Source organism: Sarcophilus harrisii, chromosome 1, assembly GCF_902635505.1.
Source record: "Sarcophilus harrisii chromosome 1, mSarHar1.11, whole genome shotgun sequence".
NCBI lineage: Eukaryota > Metazoa > Chordata > Mammalia > Dasyuromorphia > Dasyuridae > Sarcophilus > Sarcophilus harrisii.
Window position 1 is genome coordinate 116,509,462 of NC_045426.1, and position 20,555 is coordinate 116,530,016.

The 20,555-nt window shown below is 35.5% G+C and overlaps 1 protein-coding gene across 2 annotated transcripts in view; it reads right to left on the reverse strand.

Moving 5' to 3' along the window:
* Positions 1-14,022: 14,022 nt before the first annotated feature.
* IL33 (interleukin 33) overlaps positions 14,023-20,555 on the reverse strand; it is a 40,374-nt gene continuing 33,841 nt past the window's right edge. For both annotated transcript variants that reach the window (XM_023498674.2, XM_023498672.2), the window contains one exon: positions 14,023-15,614. In XM_023498674.2, coding sequence (XP_023354442.1) covers positions 15,423-15,614 — 192 coding nt within the window. In that variant the 3' untranslated portion in view covers positions 14,023-15,422. The remainder of the gene's footprint in view (positions 15,615-20,555) is intronic.

Genomic DNA, 20,555 nt, shown 5'->3' on the forward strand with positions numbered 1-20,555 from the left:
CTTGGAGGCACAACCAGATTCACTTCATCTCACACAGCTGTGGTGGCTGGGCTCCTGCACTTCCCCCACTGAGACCAAGGCTGGTCTGAAAGGCTCTCTAGAAAGCTGCCCAGCCCCAGGCAAGGAGGTGCTAGCTGGAGGCTAAAGAAAGCAGAGGCAGAAGCAAGGGACAATCTGCAGGAGCTCTTGGAACCAAGCAGAGAGATAGGCCTCTGAGCTAACCGGGCCCAAGGAAAGAGGTAAGAAATAAAAGATCTGAACTTTTAGCACCTGGCTGCATTTGGGTGATTATTACTTTTAACTGAAACTAAGGCTGCCTCCAGAAAACCTCCCTAAGAAACCTGCTCCCAGAGAGAACCTTTATTATTTTAAAGAAGAAAAACACCACATCTAAAAGTCTTTAGGGTGTACTTTGGGGAAAGGGAGACAGCTGGTAGGTGGGTGGAGGATGGCTATAAGGAAGGATCTTGCAGTGATTCTGGTCTTCTGGTGTCTAGGTTGTATGCTGCTCAGGTTAGAGTGATATGGGGATTGCATCTGAGGAAGTGCAGGATCATTTCTTGTAGACTCTTTCTTTTTTGCTGGGAGTGTCCCCTGAGTCAGTGGGGAATCAAACTGGGAGAGTGGTGTGAATATCTAGTGGGAGTGTTTTGTTTTTGTTTTTTTGTAGGAGAGGATTTTAAACCACTTCTGCTTGTATGATAAATTCACAATCACTCTGACCTCTTCTTCCAGAGGCCCTTGGGATCTCCTCTAGTTATCTCTAGCTATTCCTTGGAAGACTCTTGGCAAGAATTACTTTAGGAGTTTATAGTTTTACAGGAGAGTTCAGAATGAAAAGGAATGAACTTATAGGGGAAAAAAAGTCCTCCCCACTGTCTTGATTCTTGAACAAAAGAAAAATTCTTTATAACTTTTCCTGTATTGCTATATTAAATATGAACAACCTATAGAATTTTATTTCCACATAGGGACAAAGATTTAAAGAAAGGTCATGAGAGTTGACCCAAGTTAGTTTTATAAAACAAGATATTGAGCCACTGAATTGATAAACTGATTACAATCACCCCAAAACAAGAAGTGGGTGAAAGGTAACTGCAAGCACTGAATGAACATGCTTAATAAGTTAATTAATATTAACTTCTCTCCAAAGGAAGAGTTTTCTGCCATTTTTTGACATGGGTTGTATGATGAGGGAGGGAGGACATATCTAGGAGAAACATGGAATGGGAGAACCAGAAAGTCTATTAACCTCAACATCCCCAGTCAATGGGACCTTATGCTTCAGGATAGGAAATAAAAAGGCTCATTCTGATATCTATAAGCAGAGATCTGCCTAGGGACTGTTCCTGGGCAAATCACCCTTTCTTGCAAGAACAGTAAATAAATCAACTTTATTTCATACACTCTTCTTGAGTCCTTGTTATCTTCGTAGCATATTTCTAACAGTTAATGTCTGTAGTGTTCAGAAAAGATCACCAATTAGCAGATGTTGTTCCCTGGTTGCTAGTAAATTGTGCCAAGGTTATTGGGCTGTCCAATAAAAATATTTTCCTAGGGTTCTGATTGTGGGAGAGTAGAAAAGATAAAATCTCCAACAAAACAACCTAGGCTCTGAAGCCAAGAAGAATGTTGCATAGAAACTTTCATTCACAAGTATTTCTAACATAAACTTAATCAGAAGTTCTTTGGCTATTAAAACAAAAAGAACACATTTTTAAAATTCAAAAAGGTAGTGTCAGAGCAGCAAAAGAAATTCCATTTTATACAGTATTTTCTGAATTTTGCTTCTTTAACTGGAGTGGAAGCCTGAACAAAGAATTTTTCAACATACTTCTACCCTAATGCTACCAGCAACAGACTTAATCTTTCTCTATACAAACTCCAAAGTTTACCTTCTTTGAAAGTTGGCTGAATTACCCACCAGTCAGCATCCTTACTCTAGCAAGATAATGAAAATACAAAGTAAAAGAACAAATATGATATGTTCCTGAGTAGTGCATTAAAAACGTATCTGTTCTATTCTCCCTAACTACTCCATCTATTCTTCTAGTCAGTATAGTAAATAACATTCACTGAAATAGTAAAATCTTTTTTTACCTTTTGAAGTACCTTTGATTCTTGAGTTTAGGTAAGGACTCGAGATCAAATATAGGTTCAGACACTTACCAGTTTTATGACCCTCGGCAAAATCACTTAACTCTGTCTGCCTCGATTTCTCATCTGTAAATTGAGCTGGAGAGGGAAATAGTATTTCATTCATGTATCTTTGACAAGAAAATCCATGATTCAACAACAAAAGTACTTCTGTCCAACTTGGTCTGCTTCTATAAACCCATGAGCCATGCCTGATATTTCAGTAGGATTTAAGTAAAAGAAGATGACCCCAAATTCAGTGATGTTAGAATCTATGCTCTACAATCTGTAGTGCCAATGGAGCTCTTCCTTCAGATCAGTTTGAGGATGTGTGGATTTCCACAGATGAATGGCTCTCCCAGAGGTTTGGCAGCAGATGTGAGTTCTCAGCAAAAGGATTTCCATCCAATGAATAAAGAGTCTCACATCTGTTGCCTTTCAGTGTGGTCCAGACAGCTTCTTTTAGATGCTTCTCTGGAACCTGGAAAAGGAAGAAGTAAACAGCCTTCACAGAGGAAGGGAAGAATTCTCAGTGTCCTGATAAATTTTTTGGTTTTATTCTGAAAGAGGCCATTGTTGCTCTAAGCCAGAAACTGAAAGCTGCATAGACCCAAGGGCAACTGGCAAAAAGTAATAAGCTCCTACGTGTTAGAGGAGGGGACAACACAAGATTCATTATCTTATTATTATGAGTTATACTCTATCCACATCTGGTTAATGTCACTGACTTCAGTCTCTCATCACTTTAGTCCATTCTCTTTTCAACTGCAAAGTGATATTCCTAAAGTGCTTAGTCCTAAAGACTATATCATCTCTTATTAAGTTAAATTCAGTTAACACATAAATCCATTAAAATTCCTATTACCTCTAGAATCAAATTCAAAATCCTTTGTTTGGCTTTTAAAACCCTTTTAATAACTTAATTTTAGTTTTTTAGTCTTCTAACATTCATTCCATTTTTCCATTGTCAATGACCTCCATGCTGTTCCTCCTTCTCCATGTATTTTCACTAACTGACCCCCAAGACTACAATGCTCTCCCTTCCCAACTTCTTCTGCTGGTTTTCATGATTTCTGATAAGTCTCAACTAAAATCTTAATAGTCTCAGTTTTCTCTGCAAGAAGCCTTTCTTGGTATCCCTAAATCTGAATGCCTTTCCTTTGAGATTATTTCTCCATATTTTTATGTGAGAAAGGAGAGTGGGAAGAATAGAAATAATAAAGCTTAGATGTAATTCAGTTCTACTCCTTTCAAAAGGGATGAGGGAGCTGAAAAGTTCAAGTAGTATTTATTCTTTTATGGCTCTAGCTATCACTGTTAATATAATTATATGGTAGATTATGGGGTTTTAAAAAACTAGAACTTTTGATGGACATTATAAAGTTCTGAATTTAAAAATAATTTTAATAGTTCATGTTTTTCTCCTTAGACTTTGTTCTGGACACTTTTTAAGCAGTTACTCAAAATATTTCCATACCCATGGCCTACATACTTATGAGCTTGTTAGGTTTCTTAAACAATGCCAGGTCCGAAATATTGCCTTAGTTTATGTTTCCAGTTTGCCAATTCTCTTTTTTAAGGAGTTGTTTTCTTCAGTCAATTGCTATGCTTCCTTTTCCAAGCTGTTGGCTTTTTGTTCTAAGCTGTTGACTATTTTTCATAATTCTCCTGCATCTCTCATTTCTTTTCCCAATTTTTCTTTTATGTCTCTTACTTAACTTTTAAAATCTTTTTGAGCTCTTTCAAGAGAATCTTTTGCATCTAAAACTGGTTCATATTCCCCTTTGAGACTTCACATGTACAGTTTGCCATTGCTGTCCTCTTCAGATTTTGTGTTCTGGTGCTCCTGTTGCCATAACAACTTTCTATAATCAGGGCTCTTTTTGCTTTTTTTGCTCATTTAAAAAAGTTTAGCTCTGTTCCTAGGGCACAGAAGATACTGTTCCAAGCTTCTTTTGAAGCAGGACACTGACTTTCACTGACTTTTTTGCTGGAATGGGTGGTGCTGCTGGCTTTCACACTGTGCTGGGTTGGCCAGTCCTAGTCCTGCCTGTTATCTTACAGTTCTAGTGTTTGCAATTTGCCTTCTGTGCTTGGGTTGGAGGTCTCACAGCTGGCCTGCTGAACCACTGGGCCTCTAATCCAAGACATATAGGCCAATGCTGCTAGTTTGTACTTTGACTAAAACCTTCCCCCACCCCCACTAGATTCCCTGTGTTAATTCCTACAGTAGGCTTCACTCCTTCCTGCCCAAGTAAGATAGATCTTTCTTGAAGTCTTTCCAAGATATCTTAAGCTGGAAAATTATTTCATTACAAATGCTTGTAGGTTCTGTCATTTCAAAATCCATCCAGAGGCTTGATCTAACATAGATTCTGAGGGAAACTGGCTTCTCTCCATCTTGGCTCTGTTCCCCTTAGTTCATGTTGTTAGAAGATTAAATAGCTTTATGTTAACAAAAGAAAGATTTATTCAAGTGAAGATGGTTAAGCCTCAAAAGCACAGATGGAAGGATAAATATTTTCCTTCTTACCCTCTTTTGGTTTGAAATTTCTAAATTAAATGTCTAGAAGAACTCCAAAGCCTTTAATACACCTTTGCCCAAAGGGGAGTTTCTGTGGATTTATTAATATGTCTACCAAATTTTTCTATAGAAATCTGGCAAAAACAACTTATCTAATTTTTTTGCCAGAAGTTCTGGGAACTACCAATCCCCTTCAAGGATCAAATGATGCATAACAGACATTCTGAATGTGTATAATCTAATGTAAATATTATTGACAATAGAGTCCAAAATAACTATTGATTGATCGACTGGAGGATAAAAAAATCTCTTCCTGATGTTTAAAATTATTAAAACCAAATGTTGTCTATATTAATTTCAGGTAGAATGCTGGCCTGCCTGTTTCTATTTAATTGTTTATCTTTGTCACAATATGTGTGTGTGTAATAATGTATAGTGAAGACAATAGGCATCAACAAAACCTATTTTTAAATTTTATATATGTGTGTGCATATAGACACACAATACATATATGTATCTCTCTCTATGTATCTATATAGTTGCATATCTATCCATCTAAATGTCTGTCTGTTTGTCTATCTACCTACCTCCCTATCCATTCCCAAGGTAGATTATTAGCTTTCAAGAATAAGCAATGTCTTTGTATTTCCATTACTGAGTACATGGTATGTCACATAGGAGACAAATAATGCTTGTGCTTTGATTTATTTTTCCTTTTTGGAATTGTTTCTCTTTGAATGTTTAGAATTTTATTCTTAAGAAATTAAAATTTGGGAGAATTGATTTCCATTGAGAGATTTTAATTAATCAATCAATAAACATTTATTAAATATCTATTATGTTCCAGTCACTGTGATATCCTTTCTCTTTCCCCCTGAAGAGAATCTCTCTCTGGCTTTTATCTCTTGTTAATAGAGTTGTTACCACCTAAGATTCTACTTCAGCCACTATTTGTGCCTTATCGGTGAAGATAAGATCCAAATGAACAGTTCCCCTTGTTGCTTGCTTTATTTTTTGAAAGTTAAAATTGTTTTTTGGTAAGCCAATAAATTATTAGCCACCCCACTGAGACAGACAGAGAAACAGACAAGAAAAAGGAAGGACAGGAGACACAGAGACACAGAGATGGAAAAAGAGAGAGACAGAAACAAAGAGGGAGAAGGGGAGGGAGAGAGAGAGAAAAGGGAAAGGGAGAGGGAGAAGGAGAGGAAGAAAGAGGGGGAGGGAGAGAATTAGAGAAAAGAATTAGGAGAGGGGAGGGAAGGGGAGGGAAGGAGAGGATTACTGCTGCTACTATTGGTTCACATTTATATAATGTTTGAAGTTTTGCAAAGCACTTTACATTTTCTTTTTTATAAGATTCTCACAATGATACTGTGAGTTAGATGATCCTACTTTCCTCATTTTGTAAAAGATGAAACTCTGAAATGATGAGGCTCAGAAAGATGAAATGATTTGCCAAGAATAACAAAACTAGTATCTTTGGCAGAATTTCCTGACTTCAAATCTACTGTTTGATAACAACAACAAAATCATGTAGCATTTCAAAATTTGCAAAATACTATACAGATATCATCTATGCTTTGTAATTAACTTTTATTTGTGCTTTATTATATACTATACCACATTATATCTCGTTTCCAAGTTAGTTTTGTAATTTATTCCTGAAATCTTCTATTTTTTGATGATCTGATAAAAACAATTCCCTCTCTATTATTTTCTGCTTCCATGGATCTTCACCCAAATGCCCTCAATTAAAAGAACAAATATTTGTTAAAGACATACTATGTAACAAGCACAGTCCTTGGTATTGGGAACAAAAGTAAAAACTATATGCAGGTTAAAAAAAAGACTATGGATTAAGAACTGGAAGGGACCTTAGAGCTCATTTAGTCCTATTGACTCATTTGAGGAAACTGAGTTCTGAAGAAATAAAGTGACATTCTAGATCATACGATGGATAAGTGTCAGAACCAGGGCTCACATCTGTGTCCTTTGACTCTGATTTCCCTGGTCTTTTCGTTATACCATGTTGCCCACAGATATGGTAATGTAATTTCCCATAATGTTAAAAACTATTCCAAAAATCACAGACACCTTCTCTTTCATCATACCTTTCCTTCCAGCCAAATACAAATAGCCTGTTCTCAGTATACAACAGCTTATGACATTGTTGGCTAGATCCTATGTCCAAATATTTTCCTTTCTTGGCTTCCATGACACTTCATTTTTCAAATGTTCCACCTACCTCTATTGCTATTAAAAACAAATGCTTTCCCCCACCCTGATTTTATACTTCCTTCAGATGTCTAAGGGAGCCCAAATAACAGAATAGCATAAATGGTTGACTTGATACAGGCAAGTCAAGCCAAGTTAACATTTGTTATATTTATTAAGTACCTACTATATGCCAGGCACTTTGCCTAAGTGCTAAGTATTCACAGGAAAGACAAAAATTAATTTCTGACCTCAAAGAGCTCACAATTAAATAAAAAGGGTTTAAAAAGTAGGTTTACTTAATTTGACAATTAATACTTGCCTATTCATACTGAGAGGCCTGATGGGCACTAAAACTTCCTACTTTTGTTTAATCATCTCTTTTTCTTCATGGGGAAGATACTTGAATATTGGTGAGTACAACCTGGTTGGTAGCTGGCATTCTTTCAGGTATGACAAGGTGGTGACCCTCCCCCTTTTCTCCCTTCTGGTACTTTGCATACTTTTTCAGGAAAAGCCAAGGAAAAGCCCTCCATTAATTATGAAACAAAGAAACTGAATGCTGACCATGTCAGTGAGATGTAGTATGTTCCCAACTGTTCTATTGTCTAGGGGCTTCTCTCTTAGAAATCTACATGTATCACAGAACCAATTATTTGCTATATATCATGTGTACAGGCTTGGATGTATCCTATGAAAACTCTGCATATCCTTAAGTCTGAGAATTTGACTTTCTCACAGAATCATAGAATTTCCAAATGGGAATTATTTAAGAGTCCAGCATGTCTAACCCACACCTGAAAAAAAAAATTCTTATCTGGTACGTGATCATCCATTCTTTGCTTGAAGATCTGGAGTTGGGTATTTGAAACTCCAGTACTTCCTGAAGCAGCCCATTATACTTTTGGATAACATCAGTTTTTAGGACCTTTTTTCTTGACAAGTTTAAATACTAGCTCTTTGCAGCCTCCTACCAACTCTTCTGTCCCAAACAGAACATATTTACCTCCCTTTCTATGTAGTAATACTTTAGAGTTTTATAAGACAGTTATTATGACCCCTCTAATTCTTCTCTTCTCAGGCAGTTATATTTTTCCTCTAAGAGTGAGGCAGGTAAGACAACAAGCACTTATTAATCTCTTAGGGATCAAATGTGCCAGTCCCTGGCACATAGTGAATATTTAATAAATGCTTGTTCCTTCTTTTCAACCCCTTTAACTATGAGCCAGCACTGTGCAAAACACTGGGATATGAATACAAGCAAAAGGAAAGACAATTCCTGCCCTCAAGAGTTCTCCCTAATGGGAGAAACCTACAAATAAAAGATCCATGGTAGCAGAAATAGAGAGGGAATTTTTTTTATCAGATCACCAAATAGGAAAAAAAACCAGAAGATTTCTGGAATAAATTACAAAGCTAACTTGTAAAAAAGAGATGTAATGTGGTGCAGACTAATGTAATGTGGCGAGACTACTACTACTACTACTAATAACTAGTATTTATATAATGATTTGAAGTTTGCCAAGTTTAATCAAATTCAATCAATAGTTATGGTTGCATAGAATCTAATATTTGTAAAGGATTCAAGATTCTATTTGGTCCAGCTTACAATCAACTAGTCTCTGTTAGAAGAGATTCAGTGATTGGGAAATCATTTTTTCCCAAGGCAGCTCATTCCCCATTGTGACTTGAAATAGTTAATTGTTAGAAAGTTTCTCCTTGATTTTAGTTGTAATTTGCCTCTGTGTAACACTTTGTTGCTAGACATGTGCTATTTCTCTTTTTAGTTGAAAGGGCTTAAAATTTCTGAATGAAGCTATTGAGTCTTCTGGAGATCTCTCTCTCTCTCTCAATCTCTCTGTGTCTGTCTCTGTGTGTGTCTATCTGTCTGTCTTTGTTCCTTTTTATTTCTCTGTGTGTCCCTTCTTTCCCCTGCCGCTGTCTCTCTCCCTATATATACATATGTACACGTATCTATATGTACATATATACACATACACCCTGTAGTTCTTTATTTTCCTAACTTTAAGATCTCTTACTGATCTTGTTATTTTGTCACCTTCCTCTGGTCTCACTCCAGCTTTTCAATATCCTTACTACACCTTTTCAGTTATGAGTGTCTCTGCCCAGTTGTATCTAGCAACTTTCTGCCAAGGCAAACAGTGACTTCCTTCAGTTCCTCCATGAGGAAAAAGTCTTTTTCAATAAATCAACAAACAATTGTTAAACTATGCGCGCCAGGTTCTGTGTTAAATACTGAGGATACAGAGATAAGTAAAAACAATTCCTGTGCTTGAAGAGCTCATTTATGGTTTAAGAGGTGGGAACAACATACTCAAAAATAAGTATACATGAAATACATACCATGTATCTGTAGCTATAAAGTAGGTAGATAGCTACAAAGTAAACTTAGAGGGGTGTCAGTAGCAGCTGAGACCTGATTTAAAGGAAGGTAGCTGGGGTAGAGGTGAGGAGGGAGTGTATTCCAGGCATGGGGCACAGCCGGTACCAAAGTTTGGAAGAGGGAGAAGGATGTGCAAGGCACAACAAATAGCCCACATGACTGACCCTAGATAGAATACAGAGAAGGGAGTAAGTAGTGTGAAAGAATATTAGAGTATTTGGGAAAGGACGGTTTGGAAAGAACTTTAAATGCCAGACAGAAAACTATGTTTGACCTTATAGGGACCGCAAGGTAGGTTTTCAGAGCAAATTCAATTTCCAGACAATTTTCACCTATTCCTTTTATTTGCTCCCTTTACTATTGATTAAATATTGTCATTCACTTTTCTTTGTTCAACTATCAAATATGATTTAATGGAATACTACTGTGTTATAAGAAATGATGAATAGACAGAGTTCAGAAAATCTTGGAAAGACTAACATGAACTGATGCAAAGTAAAATGAACAGAACCAGGAGAATGTTGTACACAGTATTAGAAAAATTGTGTGATGAGCAACTATGACAGACCTTGTTCTTTTTTTTTTTAATTAGCAGTGTTTTTATTTTAATTTTGTAGTACTTTTCTCATTCTGTGCAATCTTTCTTTTTTCTTTTTCTTTTTCTTTTCTTAATAATTATAACTTTTTATTGACAGAACATATGCCTGGGTAATTTTTTTACAACATTATCCCTTGTACTCACTTCTGTTTCGACTCTTCCCCTGCCTCCCTCCACCCCCTCCCCCAGATGGCAAGCAGTCCTATACATGTTAAATAGTGATAGACCTTGTTCTTTTTCAGCAATGAAATAATAAAAGACAATTCCAAAAGACTCATGATAGAAAATGCTGTCCACATTCAGAGACAGAATTATGGAGTTTGAATGCAGATCGAAGCATAATATTTTCATTTTTCCTCGTTTTTTTCCCTTTTGTTCTGCTTCTTCTTTTACAGCATGGGAAAATGTTTAATAGGATTGTATATGTATAAACTATATCAGATTACTTGCCACCTTGGGGAGGAGGGAAAGAAAAATGTGAAACTCAAAATCTTATAAAAATGAATATTGAAAACTATCATTACAAATAATTGGAAAAAATAAAATTAAAAACAACAACAACAATCTATAGTCTGATTCCTACATATTTTTCCAGACTTAGTTCATATTCCTTGCTTCACACATTTTGTTTTCTAGCTTAAATGGCCTGCTAGCTAGCTCCTAATCTTGACCTTCTTCTTCCTCAGCCCAGGCTGTTCTGCCCCTGTCTCTCACTTTAGTTCCCAGTTTCTGCTGAAATGTTTCTCACACATGACTTTCTTTCCATCTCCAGACCTTTGCACTGGTCACTCCCTATCCCAGGTACGCATCCCCTCCTCACCTCTGGTCTGGGAATCCAAGTTTCCTTCAAGGCTTAGCTCAACTCCCAGCCCTACTCTTCCTCCTCAATTTTTTATCATCAAACATTTACTTGCTTAGGAACAGTTTGAATCTTTCAATAGTATTTAACTTCTTGAGGAAGGCAGGGACTGTTTAATTTTTGTCTTTGTATCTCTCATTGCCTTGTATATCATAAGAAATTATTAAATGTTTTATAATTTTGCAATCAGGGATATGGCAGTCAAAATAAGTTCATGCAAATCAGTCTACTATGTGTCAGACACTGTGTTAAGTCATGGGGATATATAGAAAGGGAAAAAATGAAGGAGATAATTCACTTCAATAAAAATTTATTATGAACCTAGTATATGCAAGACATGCTTACTAAATGCTAAGAATACAAAAGAGAAAAAAGATAGTTTTCCCTGACTTCAAGGAGCCTACAATATAATGTGGGAGACAAGCAAACAACTATGTGATATTAATTTGCATTAAAATAATTTAGTACCCCAAATATAGACCTTCAAATTCATAGTGGTCACAGTCCCACTATATCCTCTGCTCGGGCAGGATCACAAGCTACAATATTTTGCCCATTTGAGTGCTACTTTTCATGCAGACTGATGATAATCTATATCACATACAAATGAGGACTAAGAAGCTGAAGTGGTGTACTGGAGTACACCAGAAAGGGAAAACTTAGGAGGGAACTGATAAACTTTTCCTTAAACAGTTTGCATGGGAAAAAGGAATTGGGCTTACTTTGTTTGCATTTCCCTTTATCAATCCATTCTCCATTCAGCCCCTAAAATGACTTTACTCAGTTGCAGATGTGACCATATCCCCCCTTCCCCTCAACTCTCCCATCTACACTCTAGGGGTTTCCTATGTCCTCCAGGAGCAAATACAAAATACTCTGTCATTCAAAGCCCTTCATAACCTAGCCCCACCTGGTTTTTCAGTCTTCTTACACCCTACTATAAATCTGATATGAAGACATACTCTTCAATCCATGTTTCTTGGTTGTTCCACAAATACAAGATTCTATCTCTTGGTTTGAGAAATGTCCTCCATACCTGAAATGCTCTCCCTCCTCTACTCTGACTACTGACCTTCCTGGCTTCTTTTAAGTTCCAACTAAAGTCCAATCTTTCCCAACCTCTGTTAATTCTAGTAGTTTCCCTTTGTTAATTATTTCTTATTTATATTGTATATAATTTGGCTTAGTTTCCTTTTGTTAATTATTTCTGTGTGGGACAAGACCACCAGCTCAAATAAATCAAAGAGATTTCTCAAGGTAAAAGCAGAAAGGAATTTTATTACAATCTTGAAAGAAAGGGTGTTTCCTTCCCAACAAGCAATGAGGCAAGGAGAGGCAAGGTAGAGTTAACAGACAGGATTATATATGGTTAACATTCCCTATAGGCTGGATTCTGCCCTGATTAGGACAAATGACCTCACATTCTAAGTCATAAATGAGGAAAAAAAACTTCTAACCCAACCACATATTTAGGATTACTAAATTATACAGGAGTTTTAATGCCAAGGTGGCCCTAACTTAGTCTCACAAAGAAAAGGGCTATTCCCATTTTCTGCAAATTTCTTCTCTGGAGAAAGAAACGGGCCTGGGACAGAGCTGATCTTCACTCAATTTTTAGAACACTGTGTCCATATTGTGAGACAACTTTCACAGTTCACTTTATTCACAATCACAATATGATTGATTGATTGATCCAGTTTTATCATTTACTATCTATGTGACCATTGATAAGCAGATAATTATTTCTCCCAGCCTCAGTTTTCTCATTGATTAAAATAAGGAGATCGGACTAGAATAACTTCTAAAATCCTTTTCAGCTTTACCATCCTTGGAATAGTGATTAATGAATAGAAATGAAAAGAAATGAGGTCCTCCTCTTCACCAAAATTTTTTAAAAATCCTAATTCCTAACAATTAAAGTTATTAAAAATAAAATGGACTTCTTATGGAAGCAGGAAGTTCTCTATCCCTAGAGGTCTTTACATGATAAGTACTTGCTGGACATGTTGTAGAACTCATTAATTCTTTGACTAGATTCTTTCTAACTTCCTTTCAAACTCTAAGATTCTATGTTTATTTATTTATTTTTTATATTATAGCTTTTTATTTACAAGTTATATGCATGGGTAATTTTACAGCATTGATAATTGCCAAACCTTTTGTTCCAATTTTCCCCTCCTTCCCCCCATCCCCTCCACCAGATGGCAGGTTGACCAATCAATACATGTTAAATATGTTAAAGTATAAATTAAATACAATATAAGTATACATGATTTCTATTAGTTTATTGAAGAAAGTAAATTACACCATAGAGAATATATCTGGCAATTTATCTTTTAAGGAATTTTTATTGATATCTTTTGTTTTTACATCATCTACATTTTCCAATGTTATATCCCACTTCCCTCTCCTAGAGAATTATTCCATATAATGAAGAATAAGAAAGATTTAGCAAAAATATAGCTATTAAAGAGTAGTCCTTTTAAATCATAATCTACATAAGAATGTTTAGTTCTCAGATTTATTTAACAAAGAATATGGCTTACTTTTTTTTATATTTGTTTCTAGGATAAAAGTATTTTCAAAATAGCAAGACTAAGAAGTGTCTCTGTACAACTAATAGATGTTATCTTAATTTAAAAAAAAAAAAACTATTCTATATGTATAGAAGAATTGTACATGTTTAATATATATTAGGTTACTTGCTGTCTAGGGAAGAGGCTGGGGGGAAGGAGGGAGAAAAAAATCGGAACACAAGTTTTACAAGGGTAAATGTTGCAAACTGCATATATTTTGAAAATAAAAAGCTTTAAAAAACTATTTTAGGTAAGCAAATACTTATATCTTAACTTTAAAAAAAGTATTTCTTTCACTAGTTCTAGGGCATATAGCACATGATATAAATATCATTTGAATGCAACTACACATACAAAAGTTAGAACTTACAAAAGAGATAAGTTCTAGAATGAACATGTACTCTAGAGAAGAATTTTACTGCTTACATTAGGTTTCCTTTAAGAATCATGTCCCATAAACTACATTTCTGCCCTGACTCAGTTTCCATGTGCAACTTTAGAAATCTGTCTGTTGCACAAAACAAGATAGACCTATTTCTGTTGAAAGAGTGGGTGTTATTCTTTAGTCTTTTCAGTTGTGTTTGATTCTTCATTATCCCATTTGGGGTTTTCTTGCAAAATACATTTCCTTCTCTAGCTCTTTTTTACATATGACAAAACTGAGGTAAATAAGTTTAAGTGACTTATAGTGTCTGAGGCTGGCTTTGAACTTGGGTCTTTCTGAATCCAGGACCAGCATTCTATCTGTTGTGTCACCTAGCTACCTAAAGGGTGGGGAAAAAAATAGCTTAATTTGTTCCAGTAAAGAAGATGATACTACTAGTCTCTTGCTGTTTGGGAGGAATGAGGTTCTGAGATTTATGACCTAGAATTTTTTTGTGATTGAGAAAGAAATGATGAAATATGATACTGAGTTTCTGGTCTTAACTCTTTTGTGATGATGAAAGTCACTATAAACAGACTCAATGAAAAAGGCTTGGAGCTATAACATAGGTACAAAACTACCTTTAACCTGCCACCTTCTTGTTAAAAAAAAAAAAAGCAAACTTTATTTATAGCTATCTGAATATATTGATAAAAATCTGACTTTAAGAAGAAATTGTTTGAACTTGTCAGATGAAGGAGTTGGATCGGTCCCTCCAGTTTCAAACTTATTCTTTGACCTGTTGGAATGATCTTTTTGGGTTTTCTTGGGGGGGGGGGGCTTTTGATGGTGTCTGATTTACAAAATTTCACATAGCATACAATCCTACTTTCTCACTGATAGTAGATACAATTGAACATTGTGACTATGGGGTTCACCCTCTCTCAGTCCCTGTTTTATCATCTGTAAAAAATGTAAATAATAATAATAATAATAATAATATTTACTTCAGAGTACTGTTGTGAGGAGTAAATAAGAAAATGTATAGTACTTTGCAGATCTCAAAAGCAGCCATTATTACAGATGCATACTCAGGTTTGTGGCAAGGGACATGGGTTAGGATGGAGAAATTAGTAATAGAAAATTAAGGTATGAATACAAAAGTTGGTTCCTATTGTCACTGATATTCTGGAACATAGAATTATGGCTAAATTTACAAGGTAAATGGATCAATAGCCAGAAGAGCAATGTTTACTTGGCTGTATGATTTGAAGATTTCTATACTCTGCTTATTTAATTTCAGAGATATCAGAAGAATGAAATAACTTTTAAAAATATTTGGAGTTGAATTGTGTAAATAGCCTTTTCTTTCCAATTTAAGGATAAATTCCTTGAGTTCAGGGACAACTACTTTTTATGCTTCTTCTGTATTTTCCTTTGCAACTAGTAGAGTGAGGAAAGTATTTTAATCAACATTTGTAATGACTCAATTGCTTGAGTAGGAGGGGGCTGCCAGTGTAGGAAAGAGATGGTGAAGTCTGCCATTTTTAATACACTTCTCTTGAAATTTATGGATTACTCAATTCCTAGAAAGCTATTGTAGAAACGAAAATTTCGCAGAGGCAGACACTCTTGTTTTTTATTAATAGTCTATTCCAGCAATTCTCAAATGTCAGAAAATCATAGATTTCTATCCAATTAACCTTCCACAGCCTGAGAAAGTACCAAAGAGGCTGAGGTGCAATTACTTAGTGAGTCGAAAAATAAAAGCTTTATCGCCCTCTTCCTTCTTTATAAGTCCTAGGCTGTTTTCCTTCACACCAATATAGAATCCTTGAAAAGAGTAACACTCAAAGGAAATCCATTCAGCGCCTTCTGAATGCATTATGAAGAGTCTCTTTTCCTGGGCTGAGTTTTGATTTTCACATTTGTGAAGCTATGAAAATAAAATGGAAAGGCAGACAGTTTAGTTCAGTTCAATTGGGAAAAAAAATACTTGGTAAAAACCTGCTACATGCAAGATCCTATGATATTCTGATTCCCATTCCCCTCTCTTTTCTTAAACCTCAAACACCATACTTTCCCCCCAAATGAGGTCATTGCCCCCCGTTCCCTTTGTCCTTCTTTACATTTCACAACACTTGACATCAACCCCCCCCAAAAAAAAAATCTCTCCTTTTTCAGTCCCTAAGAAGAGGCGATCTCACTCTGCATTAACTTGCCAATCCAATCTCTGCTATTCCTTCCTCCTTTCTAGTTCTCTATCTTTAGTCTCTCCCTATGTACATCAACTTTCTGTCAAAGACAAAGACTGGACTTAACCAAGTCTTCTGATTCTTAAAAACATTCACTTGTCCATACCACTACCTCAGTGTATAACATAAGGTGGAAAAAACTTGCCTAAACTTATTGCCTCTACTTCTACTTTCACTTATCTTGCTCTTTGTAATCTGGCTTCTGACGACATTACTTAATTGAAACGGCTCATGCTAAAAATACTAGTGAACTTTAATTTTTAAAGTTGATGGCCTTTTCTTAGTCCTCATCCTTCTTGCATTGCTAATTTAAGAGGCTTGTTATCTCTACTTGCTATTATCTCAAATTTTGCATTCAGCTGAGTACATCTTCTTTCTTTCTTTTTTCTATCTTTTCTTTCTTTTCTACTTTCCTACTTTCCTTCTTTTCTACTTTCCTTCTTTCTTTCTTTCCTACTTTCCTTCTTTCTTTCCTACTTTCCTTCTTTTCTACTTTCCTTCTTTCTTTCCTACTTTCCTTCTTTCTTTCCTTTTTTTTTTACTTTCCTTCTTTCTTTCTTTCCTACTTTTCTTCTTTTCTACATTCCTTCTTTCTTTCTTTCCTACTTTCCTTCTTTTCTACTTCCTCCTTTCTTTCCTTCTTTTTTCTTTCTTTCCTTCTTTCCTACTTTCCTTCTTTCTTTCCTTTTTTTTTACTTTCCTTCTTTCTTTCTTTCCTACTTTTCTTCTTTTCTACTTTCCTTCTTTCTTTCCTACTTTCCTTCTTTCTTCCCTTCTTTTCTACTTTCCTTCTTTCTTTCTTTCCTACTTTCCTTCTTTTCTACTTCCCTCCTTTCTTTCCTTCTTTTTTCTTTCTTTCCTTCTTTCTTTCTTTCTTTTTTATCACTGATAAACTGATAAATATATCACTGATATCACTGATAAACATGATGATATGGTTATCAATCTAGAGCTAGACATCCTAGAAAATGCAGTCTAGTGGGCCTTAGGAAACATTGCCAACAATAAAGGTAATGGAAGTGATGGAATTCCAGCTGAACTTTTAAAAACCCTAAATTAAAAAATTAAAGTGCTATACTCAATATGTCAGCAAATTTTGAAAATTTCAGCAGTGGGAAAAAAATCCATTTATATACCAATCCCAAAGAAGGGCAATGCCAAAGAATGTTCAAATTATTGACCAACTGTATTCGTTTCACATTCCAGCTAATACTTAAGATTCTGGAGCCAGCTTTCAGTAATATATGAGCTGAGAACCAGAACAGGCTAATGTTCAAGGAGGCAGAGTAAATAGACACCAACTTTTCAACAGTTGCTGGGTTACAGAGAAAGTAAAGGAGATCCAGAAAACATTTACTCCTGCTTCGTTAACTACATTAAAGACTTTGAAACTGGGTGGATCACAAAAAAATGTGGCAAGTCATCATCTTATTTGCCTCCCAAGGAACCTGTATGGGGACTAAGAAGCAATATATAGAAGTGAACAAAGAACAACTGATTGGTTTGAGATTGGAAAATGTGTACAGTAAGGCTGTATACTGTCACCTTTATTTATTTAACTTATGTAAATAAAGGTGACAGTTGATTATATCATTTGAAGAATATATATCATATATAATATGAAGATTATATTATATGAACTTCCAGACTAGATGAATCAAAATCTAGAATTAAGATGGCTGGGAGAAATATCAACAATAAGATCTGCAGACAATGTAACTCTGATGGAAAAATATAAAAAAGAATTAGGAAACCTCTTGATGAGGGTGAAAAGGAGACTATAAAAGCTGTCTTAAAGCTGAACATAAAAGAACTAAGGCCTATTGGTCCTATCACTTTCTGATATATAAAGGGAGAAGAAATGGAAGCAGTGTCAGATTTTATATTTTGGGACCCAAAGATCACTGCAATGGTGACTGCAGCCATGAAATTAAAAGATGTTTGCTTGCTCCTTGGAAGGAAATCTATGAAAGATCTGGACAACATAATCAAGCTATGTCCAAAGTCTAGTAGCAATGAATGGCTGTGAGAACTGAACTCTGAATGCTGCAGAATTGACACTTTTGAATTGTAATGCTAGAGAAGACTTTTAAGAGTCCTTTGCACAGCAAAGAGATCAAATCAGTCAATACTTAAATTGGTTAATTTGGAGTTTTCACTGGAAGATTAAATACTTAAACTGAAGTTTAAAATTTTTGTCTACATGATGAAAAGAAAGGACTCATTATAAAAGACTCTGATGTTGGAAAAGATTGCAGGAAAAAGGAAAAAGAGATGGCAGTGGATGAGATGGATAGATAATGACATGGATACAATGAATATGAATTTTAATAGACTTCAAGAGATAGTAGAAGATAGAATGTCTTGATATGCTATAATGCATGGGGTCATGAAGATTGGGACACAACTAAATGACTGAACAACTATGTTCTTCTTGACCTCCACGCAGCATTTGTTCAACCACCCTTTCCTCCCAAATAGTCTTTCCTCTTTCTAAGTATTGTGACAACTCTTGGTTCTCTTCCTCCTATCTAATTGCTACTTTTCAATCTTCTTTATTGGATCATCATTTATGTCATGACCCCTAACTGTGAGCAGATTCTATGGGGGTTTTTTTGTCCACTAGTTCCCCAAATTTTAACTAGCATTTCTATGCTTTTGACTCCAAGATTTATATTTATCCAGATCGAGTCTCTCTCTTGAGTTACATTCCCTCATTTTCAGTTATTTAGCTACTGGAACTGGTTGTCTCATAGTCATTCCAAATCCAACATACTCAAAATAGAATTCATTATCTTTCCTTCTAATCTCACCCTACTTCTAAATGTCCCTATTTCAATTTAGATAGGATATTGCTATCCTTTCATGTACCTCTTGGTGCCATCCTCAACTTGTTATTCTCAACCCCATCTATCTAATTAGTTGCCAAATTTTGTTTTTAACCTCTGCAATCAATCAATCAATAAACATTTGTTAAGCACTTAATCCAGGGCAGCCACTCTGTGGTCCCATTACTGTCACCCCATCTGGATTCAGAAGAGAACAGGAAGATGGATAGAAACTTTTCCCTTTCCTTTGAATGACTACTGAGTGGGCATTTCTTTTGGCTCGGCAGCCAATACTCTTCTTGGCATTCTTAAGTCACTGGAGACCTTTAAGTCATTGTTACATTATCTCAAAGGGGAAATGAGTTCTTCAACAAAGGGCCAGAGAAGAACTAGCCCATTGGAAGGGGTCCAGGTATACTCCATGATTCCATGATCCCCCCTTCTCCATTATATTAACATATGCTTTAGGAATGGGCAAAGTCAAGTGTAATATAAGATTAAAGGGGATAAAGTGGTTCTGAAAAGTAGTGCTGAAGTCCACTGATAGCTGATCTCACTTTCATTTATTTTTCATATATGGTGGATGGTATTTCATAGTCTTGGTGTTGGGGAATTACTGAGCAGTAAATTTCAGCTCAAAATAAGGAACACCTTCCTTGACCCAAGAGAGAAAGGGATCCCTCATGAAATAATCAGTTCCCCTGGAACTGGAAATAAATCTTCCAGGAAGGATTAGATGATCACTTGTTCATCTTGGATTGTATGTCAAAAGCCTGACTTCAACCCTCCAAATTCTTCTGTATGTTTGGAGACATATCAAGCAAATCAACACAACTGGAAAAATTACTGTTATATTTCTTTGGACCTTAATTTCAATTATATAAACTTGGCTGTTGTACTAAAGATCCTTTTCAATTGGAATGGTCTATAACTCTAAATGTTTTCTTCTGTTTAAATCAATTCATTTATCCAGAGTTGGTTGTTAGGTTACAATATATATACACACACACACACACACACACAAAGCATCTATGGAAAATTTTTCATGATTCTACCAGAGAAGTTTCTAGATTCCTTTCACTGATGTGTGTTTAGGATTTCAAATTTGATTTTAGCACTAGCTGAAAAAAATAATAATCACAATGGCATGGTAGCCTATTGGTTTATATACAGAAGCTGACAAATTTATGTCCTGGTTCCAAAACTTTACTCATTGCATCATCCCTGGTAAGTCACATAATCCTGCTTGCCTCAATTTCAAAATGAACTAGAGAAGGAAATGGCAGATTACTTTAGTATTATTGCCAAGAAAACCCCAAATGGGGTCATGAAAAGTCAAACATGACTGAAAATGACTGAACAACAACCACAATGAGTTATGTTACCTCAAGTAAGTCATGTCACTATTTAAAAAAATAAATTTTTGTTAATTTCTTTTGTTTTTACATTCACATAAAATTGTATTGATTAAATTTTTTTACAGTTCATCTGTAAAATGGGCTTAATAGTCTTACAATACATCCTTCATGGGGTTGTTATGGGGAAGGAAGCAAACATTTTTTAAAATGCCTATTATATACCTGACATTGTGCTTAGTAGTTGACAAATATTATCTTATTTGATCCTCACAACTATCCTGGGAGGTAGGTGCTATTATCTCCAATTTATATTTGAGGAAACTGAAGTAGATGAGGTTAAATGATGTACCCACAGTCATACAGCTAATTTCTGAATCTGATTTTGACCTCAGGACTTTCTAAGTCCAGGTCCAAAGCTCTGTCTGTTTTGTCACCT